Genomic DNA, 16,860 nt, shown 5'->3' on the forward strand with positions numbered 1-16,860 from the left:
CATGTGGAGAAGATGCCTCAACAAGATCCATCCATGTGCTGAACTATAGTAAGAATCCTACATTACACAATATCAAAAATAGTTGTAACCTCGTTTATGGCTATCTACAATTGTCATGATAATGGCAATCTTTGAAGTTGCCGCGATTCATCTTATTTAATTTGTTGATGCATTTTAATTCCAAGTCAAGTAATATATGACTATAAAACTTATGAGAGAAGCCCCTTAATCTATTGTGTTAGTTACTTGTCGTTCTTCCTATTTGAACTAGAAGTTTATAGAAACAAAGGGTTCGTAAAAACCATTCTAGTCCACTACAAGCTTGAATACAACTTGAACTTTCTATAATGACTTTTTGTAAATGAGGTAAGGTACATATTCATCTTCCTCTTGGACTAAAAAGAGGTGGGATGCAACTCAAGTGGCTATTTCTACTCTTCTCAAGCATAATAATGTCAAGGCCAACAGTGTTTATCATGTTTGAAAAACTTTTTGGCACAAATAACCTCCTTCAAGAACCAAAATGTGTATGTCAATCTTTCTCTCATGCACTCTTTTTGCATAGAAGAATCATGAAACAATTATTAGTAAGCATTATCCACAAGGTGTGACCATAGTAGCATGATGTAGGAGGTTAAGGATAGGCTTGAGAAATGATGAAGGCTCTGAGCCTCACATGGCATAAAAATCATGGGTGGTTTTTTCAATTCCATAAGAAATGTAAGAGAAATTATGATCGAAAAATTGGGTGCCTTGCAAGAGATTTTTAAAGTAGAACAAAGGCATAAATTATTGAGCAATAGTTAAAGGCCAAATCAATCGTCCCATCTCAAAACTAGTGCAATCTCATGTTTGTTGAGTGCCATGCTTTCTTGTCGAGATCGCAATGATATAATATGTTGGTGTTGTAACTTTGGAATATCCATTGCAATGTTAAGATGGTCTTCAAGTTCTTTGACAATAAAGTCCATACTCACACAAATCATAAACCATGATGTGAATCTAAGGAAGGCATAAATTACTTGAAGAATACAGGCACGAAGACTTGGTAAGGTAATCAATAGTGTTAGAAGGCATCACACAAGCACTAAAATCCAAACCACCACCATTCCCCCCCACTACACACTTTCTGTTTTTTGGGTGGAAACCACTATTCAATGATGATAAATGTAATGCAAAATCATAGGTGCTTCATGAAGGGAGATCCTAGTATTGAAGACCTAGCAACAATGATAAAACACCTCGAGATGGGCCGATAGTAAGCATCTCGGAGAGACTGTAGTAGTGAAAGACCAAAAAAATACGAGCATATGATATAAAGACCCGCAGGCAGGAAAGAATTGCTAGGAGAAGAATAGGGGCACTGGAGTGCCCCCCTTGTATTTACAAAAACCCTGGAAGATGGATTTCTAGCAGTGCAACATACCCCAAAGAAGATGAAGCAGAGTCTCTGTCTGCTGCAGATGAGTAGGACAGACCGACAGCCAGGAAAGAACCCACCAAAAACCACCATAAGAATACTGGCAGTAGTTTGAAAGCTTCTAAGACTCCAAACCACCCGAGAAAAATTTTGAGATAATCACGAATACTCCACCTCAGCTATGAAGCCTTTTAACTTGAGAACATTTGCTTTGATCCTTGTTGCACCATTGTGCACATACTTGGTGTCTCTGATTAATTTCCTAGCAGGCTTCTCGAATTGATACCCCTCCATAGCGTCCCATGTTTCCCATGCACATTTCCATTTCTCAACATAGCCATCAGAGCCTGCATCCCAGATTGATATAGATATGTCCAAGTACATTACGGAAGACATTCCATCACATTTGCGCAGATATAAGTAGGGTCGGCCCTTACTTTCCTTCACTGTCCATTGAAATGCAGAACCACTCAAGTGAAAACGTTGTGTGTATACTAATTCAGTGGACGTCAACTTCTCTATTCGTGCCCAATCTTCCAATGTGATATCAAAAAAGATGAGCTCCTGATTGGTAAATCTGTCCATAGGAGGGCATCTAAGAGGTATTGGCGAATTGGCACGCCTACGAAACCTGTGCCTGCTTGATGGGTTGCTGTACATGGCCACCTTCTCTTCATCAGTGGATACATGATACACAAGAGCCTCCACCAGTAAATCCTTTAACAACCTGCAATAATCATGCTTTCTCAAACGCGTCTTGAGAAAAGAAATCTCCATCAAAGGCCAACGCACAAGAGGGCCAAATCTTTGCCAGGCAGCATCAGCACTCTCTGTATCCTTACAGTTTGCCTTTACCCAACCTTGCAGCATTTTATAAACTTCTTCTTCATATAGCACGAGAAGACCATCAAAACACAGGAGCAGCTTTAGCACCTGGGATGAGATTTGTTTAAAGTCAGCCTCGTTCCCCTCATCCTTGAAATGGTCAGCTAGGAATGAGAGACTCTTGTTCACCAATTTCTTGAGTAGTTGGGTTTTCTTCATGCTTGTGCTTGCCTCCAGTATATCACAGCTACTTTCAAAGGAGAAGGGCAAAGATAGCAACCTCTGGATGCAGATGTCCACACAAGAATCCACCATAAAACGGTCCAAAAGCTTCCAGATCAATGACAGCTTATCGAGTGTACTTGCTTCTAGCTCACTCGTGTAAAGGTACTTCAGTACATCCAAAAAAGCTTCTTTTTCTGGTAGACCAAATATAGACATCCAGGTGTAAGGCCAATAAAATGCTGAATAATTTCATGTCAGAGACACAATTCTTATGAATGAGCAGAACAGAAAATCAATCCTTGTTTGAAGGGGAGCACACACACACACAGCCACAAGGGGGGTGTCTTCCTCAAGAAGATAATGCGTCAACAAACCCAGAGCTTAAAAACAATGGCATCCTCCTCAAATAACTACCCACAAAGGAGAGTTCTCCCTCAAGGTGTTTGTCCCTACCCATGATGCATCTGGTGAGACTTGAACCCACTACCTCGAAGTTATGAGGTGCACTGGACCATCACTATGGGGACAAGATGCATCACAGTTTTAAGAGCTAAAGCATTCAATGATATGCTTAAAAGTACCACTAAACTGGCCCCTATATTACCTCATATATCATCAGTGGACATAGTGGGAACACATGATTTTCCAATTTTACATGTGATGTTGAAAGTAGAACCCAAACCTACCTTTCCCAAAAAATTATAGATGTATCCATATATATTAGTATTCTTTGTATATAAAGGCTTCTGATTTTCTTAATTTGCACTACAAGCCCCTTCTATTGGCAAGAAAATTTCAGACTATTACCACATGGTGCCAGCCAAACATCAAGAACCTTCTCAGATGTTTCTTTGAAGGAATCTGCATCAAACATTCTTCGGAAATATAGAGATTCCTTTGCTAAAATAGCTGCATTTACATGCAAAAGCTCATGTGATTGCTGCCCATGCACTTTCAGAGAATCTGCACAAAAGATGAACAACCGTCAAAAGAAGCACTGGACTTCGGCCTACCAAGATCAAATTCCCAACTGAAATCCAACGTCCACTAGCAATTTAAAAGCGAGGAACCTACCCATGACAGCATAATGCTAGCAATCTGGTCAATTTATCTGACCATTGAAAGACAGTTTCTTACTTAGCCAGACAATTACCATTTTAAGAGAATAAGGTACAGTTTGGTAATGCACCTATCCCCACTATTTGGTAGCTACTGGCTGCCAGCAAGAGTCAAGAATTACTACCAAATCCTTAGTTATGCAAATCTTTGTGTGGCTCTATGCATTGTCTCTCACTATGGATGGCAGAATTGAAGGCTCGAAATGAAAGTTGACAAACTTAAACATGGCTATCGACCAGAAACAGCAAAACATTTTGGTAAAATTCAAGACCCCTCCCATCCCCACTCCCCCAAACAACAAATCTAAAAACTTCAGGTAAAACTCGTCTTGATAACTCGGAAATCAACCCTCCCCTCCCAACACAAGGGGACGATCCAGAAATGCCCTTCTAGCATAGTGTTCATGGTGATCTCATTTAAGATGGTATTAGATCAATTCCTTTGTGGTTCCAAGTGGCAATGTCTACCATGAAGGAACACATTGCAATAGTGTGCCTGATCAAGGCAAGAACATTAAGCTTTCTAAAAGAGGATCTTAATCACAACCATAATCAGCCATGATCCAAGAATGGTGGTTACGATGTGACAATCTTTTTATGCGGTCATAAGGGTCTAACAACTCAATTTCATGAGTTTGGGATCCTCATCGATTGAACCAATAGAAGCAAGACAATGAACACCCCCCCCCCCCCCCCCCCCCCCCAAAAAAAAAAAAGTAATAATTTTTAAGGTACTTTATTTCGTCTCGCCTCAGGTAAAACAAACAAATATTAAGTGAGCTGAAGGAATGGTTCCACAGACATTCTTGCATGGGTCATTCTATTGGAAGTGTTGTGAGCTCAAGAGAGATTGGAGGAGAAAGAGAGAGTGTTCTTTTACATCATCACAAGAGTATGCACTTAGTAACAAGGGAATATAAATCATAAGCAATAGCAATGAGGACAAATGGAGAGCAACTCAATAATGATGGAGATCACCTAAGAGTTACCCCAAAGTGAGCCACCAAGAACACTTGCAACAAGCTTGAGCCAAGAGTGAAGCACCAACCAAGAGCAAAGAATATTAAGTGTCACACACAATGTGTGGGGTGCCACATAAGGTTGCCTTTAAATAGGCGGCCCAAGAAGAGTCACATGGACAAGTCATGAGAGGGATCACTAAAAATGCCTTAAGCTTAGCTGATGTACTACAGTGCACAATCCACCAGTTCAGCCCTATCAACCAGGTCAATCATCGAGCTACCACTACCCTTCTGTCTGCAACCTAGCTCTCCTGCTCCACCAGTGGTGCCAGCACCCCTGCCTGAGCCGCGGCAGCCTCTTGACCCGCCAGCACACAACCTGTCCTGCGCCCAACTGGTGCTACTCTGCCTATGCTGCTCCGCCTGCACTACACCAATCCCCACCTATACAATGCTACCACCATCTGCTCATTGCCACTTGTACAGCCCGACATTGCACAATTTCATCTCAATCTACATAAGGAATCTAAGGCTCTTTGGCCTAGAGGCTCCGGCATGCATCCCAAGGTAGATTCCAGTTGTTGTTCACTATTGGCGCATACCCTAAGGTGACATTCTGCAAAAATTTGAGCTGTAAGGTATAAATTTCAAAAAGAAATTTAGAGCTTTATTCTACAGGCACTCCAAGGCAAGAAACAAGCGGCACAATAGCATTTAATTGCTACTACAATTAGATTGAGCAAAAAAAATTGGAAAATTTCAAGAAATTTTGGTGAGATTCGGCATTAAGTTGCTGTAATTTGTACTCCAAAGATAAGAAGAAAGACTCCGGTTTCGCTGTCCAAGAGGCATCAGCCAATAAATCAGCGGATGGTGATGCTTCAACCAACTTTGTGGAGGAGGTTTATGCATTTCTTACATGCAGTTATGATTCTTCTATGGCTGATTCAGCATTTAACACTACTGAAACATAGCAAACATGGTATTTTGACAGTGGAGCATCAAAGCACATAACTTCCAAGAAGTGTTTGTTTATCTCTTTGCATTCAGCCCCTACTCAAAAGCATGTCACATGTGCGAACAACAGCAGTTATGATATATGTAGCATTGGGATAGTCACTATTACTGTTGCAAATGGTTCTAGTTTCGTGATTCAAGATCTCTTGTTTATGCCTGGCATTACAAAGAGCTTGTTGTCTATCTTTGCTTTCAATAAGCATGCCTTTCAGGTCATCTTTGAGGATGACAAATGCATTGCCAGAGACAAAGAGATGCATTATGCACTCAGGCTATTTGGCACCTTGTATAAGGGCTTATTATTGTTAGATAGATATGACAGACAATCTCATGATGCTCTAGCAGTCACTACTCTTTCGCCCGCTATGTAGAATGCGGAGCTATAGCATGCCCGCTATGGATATATGAGTTTTGGGAGTCCATATGAGTATCATATGATAGATGCATGGCCTCCAATGGAGACTCCACTTCATCATGCATGCAAGGGATATATTTTGGGAAAGATGTATATCTTTGCCTTTAAAAAGGATGGTGCAGTGCATGATGTCCGAAAAATGCAACTTATTCACTCTTATGTTTGTGGTCCCATGAGGACGTGCACTTGGGGACCATCTTTACTTTGTTCAATTTATTAATGACTAGTCACGCTATACATGGGTATATGGGCTAAAAACTAAATCCAATGTTTTCATGCATTGTAAACATCTTGTGGCAAAGCTTGAGAATGAAACTGGTTTAAAAGTGCAAACACTTCGCATGGATAGAGAGGGGGAGTCTATGTCTCATACTTTATTGCTTGATCATGGCATTACACATCAAGCCACTATTAGAATGGCCCCTCAGCAAAATGTTGAAAAGCAAGGGGGTTGCCTCATAAATTTTGGTTAGAAGGCCTTCAATGCGCAAATCATGTGTTGAATCATACACTCACTAAGGCATTAAAGATGATCACACTGTTCGAAGGTTGACATGGCACGAAACACAAAGTTAACTACTTTCGGGTGTTTGGTTGCATAGCCTATGCGCATGTATCAATTTGGATCGTGAGCTCCACAACTTTAAAATCACTAACGGGATGACTTGAAAGTCAAGTTGACTGAGTATCGACACCTTCTTGCTAGGTTCTCTACCATAGGGGCTCCTAAGTCCTCAGATGATTAGATCACATTGTTTCTAAACAAGTTGCCAAGGAAATACTTCCATCTTACAGCCTATTATATTGACATTCTATGAATTTGAGTGCCAACTACTGCGTTACACTGGAGTGTTCAATCAATTTCATAGTTTGATCTCTATAGAGGAAACTCTCATTTGCTTCTTCTCAGAAGGGGAAACAAGGAAAGAGTAAAAAAAATTAAAATTCCAATCAAAATAAAAAACAAACTCAAAATCAAATTTGATATCAAACTAGTGAGACCCAAGGAAACTCCTAGTCCTTTATAAAACCCGGGTGGAAAAATGTACTGAAGAAAAATCGGTATTATTAGCATTGTTAGAAGGCTAGCCACTTTGATAACGAGTGTCAATCAAAGGCAAGAGGCACAACACCAAAAGCTAAAACACAGACCCCTGCCCCTCCGTCGAGCAACCCCCAGCAAGGGAGGCAAGGTGGTGGCAACCCTCAGCAAGGGCAATGGCAAGACCAAACGCATACTTCCACCAATTAGCCATCACAGTCGACAATGTTCTCAACATCGAAGGGCTTGGTCTGACTGGTTTGCAAAGACCCACATGATCTCCGTAGAGACATTTAAGCATGCAAGTCTTGTTCACATCTACGAGCTGCCTCATGACAAGGTGACTACAGAGACCCACCCATCATGGCCATGTACTTCAGCTACTCCTTGGATTGTGAACAATGGAGCTACCCATCATATGACCCCCATCGAGGACATTTTCATTTCCCGAGCCCCTAAAGTCGAGCGCATCTGAGTTGGAAATAAGTCCTTGGTCACAATTTAGGCTCATGATAATGTCAGTTTTGCCACTCACTGAGCTCAGATCGTACCACGTTGGATGATGTATACTATGTCTCCCAACTTGGGATGTGAACTTGTTATCCATTCAGCAACTTTGCTGGTTGGGTCAAGAGATCTTATTCAGAGCAACTGCAGTTGAGGTCCTTGACTCTTAGACTAGTTTAGTTGCTCACAATGAGGCACAACCCAATGGCTTGTACCATGTGACTCAGTTTCTTTCCAAGCTCACATTTGAGGCCTCTAAGTTCCACCACTTCTAGGCTTTAGCCACTATACAAGAGCCTATAAGCACCGAGCATCTTTGGCATTTTTACTTAGCACATCTCAAATACGACTCTCTTTATGAGTTGTCGTCGACAAATGGTTGATGGCCTTCCATGCCTGAAGCTATCATGGGATATCTGTAAAGCTTATGAACTCGGAAAACAACATCACACCCCATTCCCTCGGCAATCTACACATAGAGCTAAGGCACCTTTTACATTAACTCGTGTTTATCTTTATAGGACGACATCCATCGCCGCCTCAAATGGCATGTTATACTTCTTTTTTATTGTGGATGATCACTCTCATTACATGTGGGTATACTTTCTCAATCATAAGTCCGATGCGCTCACATATTTTTCTACTTGGATGTTGCTAGTGTGTAACCAAACTGATCATCATATAGGATGCATAAGGAGCGACAGTGGAGCAAGTTCACCTCCCGTGAGTTTTCCAAGTTTCTACAAAAGCATGGTATTTCACGTAAAAGGGATGTAGGAGATGCGGGAGAGAAGAGCACACACAACATAGGTGCCGTCAACAATGTTATGACAGCCTTATTGCACTTTCATATATATATGAATAAAGAATATGGGCGGTCACTGTACACGGGCAAGCCCAAGAGCCTTTTACCCCAACAACCTCCCACTAAAAGGCCAATGGGCCAGAGAGTAAAAAAAAGAAAACAAAAGAAAAGAGACAGGGTGAGGAATCATGGCATTTCACCCAATGCCCAATCAGAAAGCGAGCTGTGCAATAAGTGTCAAGAATCTCCGAGTCCAAGACATCCTGGAGGCAAGTGATCACGCAGCTCCATACAACGGAGCAATCCATCACAACTCATGAGTGCAAGGCTGTACATCATCATCATCAAAGTAGCGCATAGCATCAGTGTGGCGATACAAGACAGCGGAGAGCATCCAAACTCTCCAAAGTCAATCACTGAAAGAGGGGCAACATCCCGGACACAAGTCAGACGGGGTCTCAAGACAGTATGTGGCCTCAACGAAGCGGAAGACTGACATACGGCTATAGAATCAGCCATAAAGCACACTGAACGCGCATCAAGAGGCCTAAGAGGTCTTTGCGTCTCATAAAAGACAGCATGATGGCTGCGTAGAACCTGCTGGGCATCCAAATCCCAAAACCTGTAAGCCTTAAAGTTACCATCTCCATAACCAAGGAGAAAACATCTGCGTGACATAGGCTCATGTGGCATACTGACAGTGGCCTGGCAGCCAAATATCCTCAAGTGATCATAGGAGGATCTCATACCACTCCATGCCTCATGCGGTGTAATACCGTCCATGTTAACCAAGTAGATTGCCATCATAAGGGCCTCAGTCCAAAAGCCATAAGACAATCCAGCTGTGGTAAGCATAGCAGCAACCTTCGCCTGTAAGGTCAGGCACATGCCATGAGCAATCCCATAATACCGGGGGCATAAGAAATCAATGCCATATTGTTGACAAGAGATCCGTAAGCTTGGAGAGATAACATGACTCTCATAATCCATCTACAAGCATCTAGGCCTACTACTAGCAGAATCCATAAACTTGTCAAGCATAGTAACGGCATCCTCAATCCGTACCAAAGGGTAAGCTCAAACACGGTGGGTAGCATGATTCATGGAGGTCACAAAATACGACGCTCCACTAAGTGACTGGGAAGGCATAGGTCTATAAACTGCAACATGGACTAGATCTAGAGGAGCATGCCTCACACGATCGCTATAAGCCAAAGAGGCTCTGTACGGACCATGAGTACAATGAGGATAAGTAGCATGGAGAAGAGCAGATAATAAGCCCATATCACATAAAGCATCCATCTCAATGTGTCATACATGGCCTAGGCGACAATGCCATAACAATGTATGTGGTATCTGCATAACTGCAACCATAGAATCTCCCACATGAGAGACATGAACTACATAATCACTGCCATATCTAGTACCTCTAGCCAATACCAATAAACCACGACGGATTTTCCATGAAGTATCCCCAAGAGAGACATAATATCTTGCACCATACAACTAACTGACAGAGATCATGCTCTTACTGAGCGTAGGTATATTCAAGACATCACGGAGCATAAGAGAAGACCCATTTGGCAAAGCCAAGTGTATACCCCCTGTACCAATAACATAACAATCCTGCTCAAGGCCCAAAGAAATACATCCATCAACCTCCCTGTAAGAAGAGAACCAAGCTCTATGCAGAGTAACATGACAAGATGCCATACTGTCTAAAAGCCAATCAAAGGTATAGGGCATATCACTGAGCAAGTAATCTACAGGGTAACACGATGCCAGGAGTCTAGGCTCAGCTGCATCATCATGGGTAACTACATGCACCATACCACTATCAACAGTGGTCTCACCTACTGTATCACTAACTCTGCTCTCATGTCTAGTGCGGCGCAATCTTTTCTGCTCTCTAATCCACTTGAATCATTTACGCTTCACATGCCCTGTCTTTCCACGATGAAAGTAAACAGAACCTGTAAAACCTGTAGAAGAGAACAACTGCTCTGTAACAAAATGAGTAGGGCTGTCCAATATATCCAAGGAGCTCAAAGAATCAGGGAAACTCTCATTAGAGAGAACAGGCTCATTAAGAGGACTGTCTGCATGACTAGAAAAGTTGGAAATCGTCATAGCATACTGCAAAGGGGACTCATTCAAACCAGAAGGGGAGAACACAAAGGCATCAACCACGGATGCAAAAGCTCCCACACGGACAAGCCTAGCATACAAAAGCATGACATATCCAACCACTGTAACTCGCAGCCATAAAAACATAAGCATACCTCAGAGCCATAAATACATAAGCATTCCCCGAAACATAGGAGTATACATAACTTTGCAGTGTCTCATACCATGTACTGACATACAAGTGTAGCCAAGAACGCCAAGTGGCAAATAAACGTGCAAGAATCAAGCTCCAATAAAAGCCCAAATATCTGTGTAAAAGCATCCAAGTAAGAGGCTCTGTAAAATACATAGCAAACCATGTGCATACACGGGTGGCCATAAAGATCAACTGCTCCCTGACATACACGGGCAATAGCAACCCAAGGTCGTAACGGAAAAAACCAAGTCGTAATGGAAAAAGCCAAGTCAATGTCCAACTGCTCAAGGGAATACTCAAATTAATGTCGAGACGAGCTCAAACAACTGCCATCCACAGCCAAAGCATAAAGCATTCACCAAGACATCATAACCCGTACTGGGTAGCCTAGGCATAAACCATATCATAGATGAAATGCCAACTGCAAAGAAGTGACAGACAAACCCAAATCGAGCTCTAATCTCAGCTCAAAAGCATTCCAAAGCATAAACAAGACATGTAGCATAGTCCAAATACATCATGACATCATACTAAGTAGCCGGGAGCACCCCGTGACCAATAGACATAACCCAACTGTAGCATAAATAGCTTCAGTCCTGAAGTTTCCACCAGCAAATAATAGTCTAAAACTGAGTAAAATAATGCTCAAACCAAGCTCAAATCCATAGGCAAACCATAAGCATACATTCCCATATGTATAGGCACCAACCCGGCATAATTAGGCATCAAATGCCAAGACCTATAAGCATAAAATTGAAGTAACAGGTGGCTGCCCTGTTTTGGACAGATCTGAGACTGTTCAAAACAGTCAATGGCTGAGCTAAATCAGCTCCAAATGCATTTCACATAAGAGGCATAACATCCACAAGTGATCCGGTATCATTAGACATCAGTAGAAGCATCACATAAGCTACAGGCATACAAATACATGCTGTCTCAGACCTGAAATCTGTTGCAGAATATTATGTCATCAAAATTTGGCAAATCCGACATCACCATCGCGTCCGGAACGTGCCAAAACCCCAACTTAGACTCTTACCTTGCCTGAATCAGGTTCCGAATGCCCGAGATGTGACAAAAAGAGTGATTTTTGAGTCATTTTGCAAACAGCCGCAAATAAAACGTGGGTATACTGCTGTACTTGAGGGGCCAAATCAGGGTGGATAGGAGATAAGCAAGAGCCCAATGAAGGCCCACAATAGGCCTACACAAACCTAGGACAAGTCCAAGCAAGAGGTGAAGAGAACAAGCTTCAATGACGGAAGCTATGGCTGCCTCTTCATGAAACCCTATTGTTCATGTCAAAGAATGGCTGAGAACTGAGTGAGAAGCAAGCTCTCATACCTCGTGTAGATGCTGGGAAAAGCTCGCGAAGGAGTGGCTCTGATACCAGTTGAAAGGGATGCAGGAGACGCGGGAGAGAAGAGCACACACAATGTAAGTGCTGTCAACAATGTTATGATAGCCTTATTGCACTTTCATATATATATATGAATAAAGAATATGGACGGTCACTATACACATGGGCAAACCCAAGGGCCTTTTACCCCAACATCACGCCAACCTACCTCTACCAACTCCCCTCCATCGAATGGAGTCCTTGAATGTAGGAACCAGACTATCATGAACATGGCATGCTCTATGCTGTTCGCAACAAGGCTTCTTGAGTGCCTCTAGGTCGAGGTTGTTAACACTTTGGTGTACATCCTCAACCGGTGCCCAACTACAACTGTCCCTCAAAGAACAATCATTATCACACCCAAAAAAAAACAAAACAAAACAAAATAAAGCAAAGCCAAACCCCCAAAACAAAAGTTCACTATGGTTCCATCCAAGTTTTCAAGACTTGGTAGGCAACTGGGCACCCGATGTGCACCCTTTGTCCAATGCCCTAGCCTCTCTAGAGTGACTACTTGGACTCCCTTAGTAAGATAATAATCACCTTTGTAGTCTTGGTAGGCAACTAGGCAGCTACCGTGCACCCTTTTTCTGATGCCCTGACTACTTTGGGATGAGACGCCTTGGGATAAAAACACATAAAACCAAAAACGCTCAAAACCTTGGGTTGGCCTTCCTTTCTAGCTTAGTTTTTGGGCCTGAGAGGCGAGTGTTGAGCTAACATAAGCATTACATGCTGAATCAGCCACTTAAACAGCCCTAAAATCAATGAAAACCCTAAAATGATATGCAATTCGAGAGAGTTTTAAAAAGGTATGTGGTATGAGGTTCCAAAACTTTCTATAAATAGGTAGGCTGCTCTCCATTCAGCCCAATCTAATTTTTGCAAGTTTCAAGCCCTCTAGCTTTGCTAGGCCCACACCTCCGTTTGTAGAGGACATCTCAATCGAGGCTGCCTGACATTGTCTCCATCCATCATATGCCTATTTCCAGCCTCCATCATGCAATGCAATCTATATCACTTTTTGCTACATTTGCTTATCAATATCTACACCTGGAAATAGTTAGCAGTCATGTTTGTTGTACCTTGTCATCTCCTGCCTCTGAACTTCAGTCTAAGTCAGACGAGGACTTTTGGAGCTTTGATAGGCCTACCATGTGTTTTGATGGGGGAGGCTACTCATTCTAGAGTGGCTATCTGGGTGCATTTCTTTTGTTTGTCAGGTTCCAATGTGTTTTCCATGGGCAGTTTCTGCATTTCCCAAGCTGTCCACACCTACTGAACAATGTCCTTGCTAGTCGGATTTTTTGGTGGCCATCTAGCATTTTCTAGGCATTTATTATGCCATGACTGGCATTAAATGTTGGTCGACCAACATTTATGGAATTTCCAAATTGCAATCGGCCAGTTTAGGGATTTTGTGGCTATTTATAGCCATTCCCCACTTAGTAGTCATTTAGATCATCATCTTCCTTCTTCCCGAGCAGGTGCACACTCCGACTCCATCATCTTCCTCTGTCTCCAGTGCTGTTGTCATCATTAGCTTGATCTGGTGCCCTCACTAATGCAGGATCAATCCTCCTTTTGTATTCAGCATTTGTTCCTTGTTTAGTGCAGGTTTATTTTTTTCTTCTCTTGCACGTTGTCTCTCTCTCTTCCTCTGTGTTCAAGTTCCTTCTTCCGTTGCACACTCTCACATGGTATCATAGCCAAAAGAGAGGACACAAATCTGTGTGGAGCTGCAACACACTATCTATTGTTGAGGCGACCATTCCAAAGTGTAGGTGACCATCCCAAATTGCTCCAGACACCTCCCAAATCTGCATTTTGCTGTCACACAGCCAGTTCCCCTACAAGCGGCCTGTTTTCTCCCCTTTTTTCTTGTGTTTTGCTGCCAGCTATTATCTGCACCAGCAACTTTGGCAGCACAAACAACTAACCAGATTAGCAAGCGACAAGTTTCTACATCATCGTTTTTAGTAAACACAGCCTTTTCTTGTGTGAAGGGGACAATTATTTTCCTCTAGGCAGACCATCTACATTGAATCTTTCGAGATCCTATAGCTGCTTTCCACTGTTCGAGGGCCTATCTCATCCAAAATCAGTTTTTGTGGGTGTTTCTCATGTAGGATATCGAAGATGCCTTATCATCAATTCTTTGCTAACTCAGAGGATGAGATCTCTATTCCTTCCTTTGAGACAGGGAGAGATTTTCGTGCTAGTTCACGCAACAAATGGACGTCACCTAGCCCACTTGTTCGGAAACCCTCTCCTCCCCGTTCTCTCCATGTTTCATAGAAGGCCCATTCTGTTGGCCTTCATATGCCTTCCATGGCACCCTCTATACAGGTGCCCATACTCCCTTTTTTGCCCAAAGAAGACCAGCTTGATGGTTCCAACTATTTGCTTTCATCGTGTAAAGTGGAGTGTATCCTTGATACCTTTGCCCTTTGGGAGTTTGTTACCCACCCTATTCCCCATCCGGTGGAGGATCCCAACATTGGATCATCGATGGATCGTGTGGCCTTATGGGATCAACTCAATTCTACAGCCCAATCTTTCCTCTTTATGAGCTTACAAGATTCTGTCCTAGTCCATATGCATAGGTTGCGGAAAGCAATGGATGTGTGGACAAAGCTTGCTTCTTTGTGCCCTCAAAAGACATTTGCCATCGGATTACTCTCAAGAAGAAATTACGGATGCTCATTATTGATGATTCTCCTTCCATGAAGGATCATATCAACAGGTTGGAGGACATGAGGAATGAGCTTGTGTCCCTTGGCAAGACGATCTCTTCAGAGGATATGGCTATGATTCTTTTGACTCAGCTGCCATCTCCCCGATTTGATGTCATCTACACCAACCTTCTTACATTGAGGACTCGTGAGAACCTTCTATAGGAGAAGCTTGCCCCGCTTGTTTTGGAGCATGATGAGCGTGCCAAAGAGGTAGCCAGTGGATCCACCTCCACCAAAGATTTTGTTACGGGTTCAAAAGGGGGAAAGAAGAAGAAAGGGAAGTTAAAGGCTAAAGATAGAAGAGTTCTTCAGGCTGCTCGAAGAAGCCTAAATACCCATACTATGGGAAGGGGACACATCCAAAGGAGAATGTTGTAAGAAGTATCCTCACCTTCTTTCAAGAGCGAAGGATGGAGTTACAATGTCCGAGCCTTCTACCTCTACTCACCCATGTGTCAGTGTTCCTTCATATTGTTAACTTGGAGGAGCCTTCTTCAGTGGTTGCCCTATCTTCTAAGAGGCCTTGGCTAGTTGATAGTGGAGCTTCTAGTCATATAACCTTGTATTGGTGCCTATTAGTGGTGTTGGTACTTTGCCTTTGTTTCCCGACCATGCGTCGAGCTCCCTTTCACAAACCCTTTACGTTCCAGACTTGGGCTTTCCACTCCTCTCAGTTTATGGCCTTACTAGGCTTGGTACCCAAGTTATCTTCACCAAGCAAGCCGTTTATATTGAGGATTCTACTACGAGGGCGGTTATCGCAACAGGTTGGTAGGACAGCGGGCTTTACAGGCTCCATTCCCCTTCTCTTCTGAAGGGTCCTCAGAGGCAATTGTCTATCACTACACCCATTCCTGCTTATGCACCATCTTTTCCATATGTTCCTTCCTCTCCCCCACATTCTCCTCCAATGGTTCCCTCATACCCCCCATCCCTTTCTGAGGGAGACGATCTCAATGATGCAGCTATCGATTTCCTGGTCCCTAGTGTTTAGAGGGGGTTTTCCAAAATCATAAGGAGCTTCTTTATCGGCAATCTTCATTGACGAACTTCCTCGACATTGGCATTCCTCTTGCCACCCCAAGACCCATTTCTTCCTTGGCCTTCTGCCACATCCAGGATTTGAGAGGGGGTGTTAGCAGTCACGCCTTGTCATCTCCTGCCTGTGAGACTCAGCTTGAGTTAAAGGAGGACTTTTGGAACTTTGACAAGTCTACCATGTGTTTTGATGGGGGAGGCTACCCAATCGGATTTTTTAGTGGCCATCTAGCATTTTCTAGCCATTTATTATGCCACAACCAGCATTAAATGCTGGTTGGCCAGCATTTATGGCATTTCCAAATTGCAATCGGTCAGTTTAGGGGTTTTGTAGCTATTTATAGCCATTCCCCACTTAACAGTCATTTAAATCATCATCTTCCTTCTTCCCTAGCAGGTGCACACTCCAACTTTGTCATCTTCCTCCGTCTCCGATGCTGCCGTCCTCATCAGCCTGATCCAGTGCACTCACTGATGCTATGGGCTGCACGTAGGGGCTGATGAGTCCTCCTTCGTCGAATACACAAGAAGAGAGAGAGAGAGAATCTACAAGAGAAGAAGAAAAGAAACCTGCATTAAACAAGGAATAAAAGCTGAATACAGAAGGAGAACTGATCAGTCTCTACAGGCGGCCCACAACATCAATGAGGGCACCAAATCAGGTCATTTTCCTTCCTTCTGGCAAGTGAACCTACTGAACTGCTGCGTTTGTGATCTACCGCTGCTATTCAGATTGCCGCATCATCATACTTGCATTTTTACTGCCATCAACTTGCCACATCATCATCAGCTTGCTGTGTTTGCAGTGTTCTCTCTCCTCTACCTGTCTGACATTCATTCAGCACCGCGCACTGCTACATTTGCTGCTATCCAACATCTGGAGGCTATCTAGTGCATTTGGAAATCTGTCAAGAGTACGACACACTCTCCCACTCATCATCTCTGGCTCTATCCTTGAGACACAAGAGTTTGGGGTAGAGTCTTCATTCCTACACGGTTTTTGTGTTGCATGAACATTGTATATTC

At 43.0% G+C, this 16,860-nt stretch overlaps 1 protein-coding gene across 4 annotated transcripts in view; it reads right to left on the reverse strand.

The window, feature by feature from the left end:
* Positions 1-807: 807 nt before the first annotated feature.
* The window catches only part of LOC148030226 (BTB/POZ domain-containing protein At4g01160-like), a 39,827-nt gene continuing 23,774 nt past the window's right edge, over positions 808-16,860 (reverse strand). For 2 of the 4 annotated variants that reach the window (XM_087687226.1, XM_087687225.1), the window contains one exon: positions 808-2,664. In XM_087687226.1, coding sequence (XP_087543352.1) covers positions 1,580-2,664 — 1,085 coding nt within the window. In that variant the 3' untranslated portion in view covers positions 808-1,579. Of the gene's footprint in view, positions 2,665-3,277; positions 3,434-16,860 lie in introns of all 4 variants that reach the window. The other 2 variants (XM_087687224.1, XM_087687223.1) reach the window with 2 other exon arrangements.

Source organism: Lygodium microphyllum, chromosome 10 (genome assembly GCF_053477565.2).
Source record: "Lygodium microphyllum isolate KBCC chromosome 10, Lygodium_microphyllum_v1.1.10, whole genome shotgun sequence".
In the NCBI taxonomy this organism is placed as follows: domain Eukaryota; kingdom Viridiplantae; phylum Streptophyta; class Polypodiopsida; order Schizaeales; family Lygodiaceae; genus Lygodium; species Lygodium microphyllum.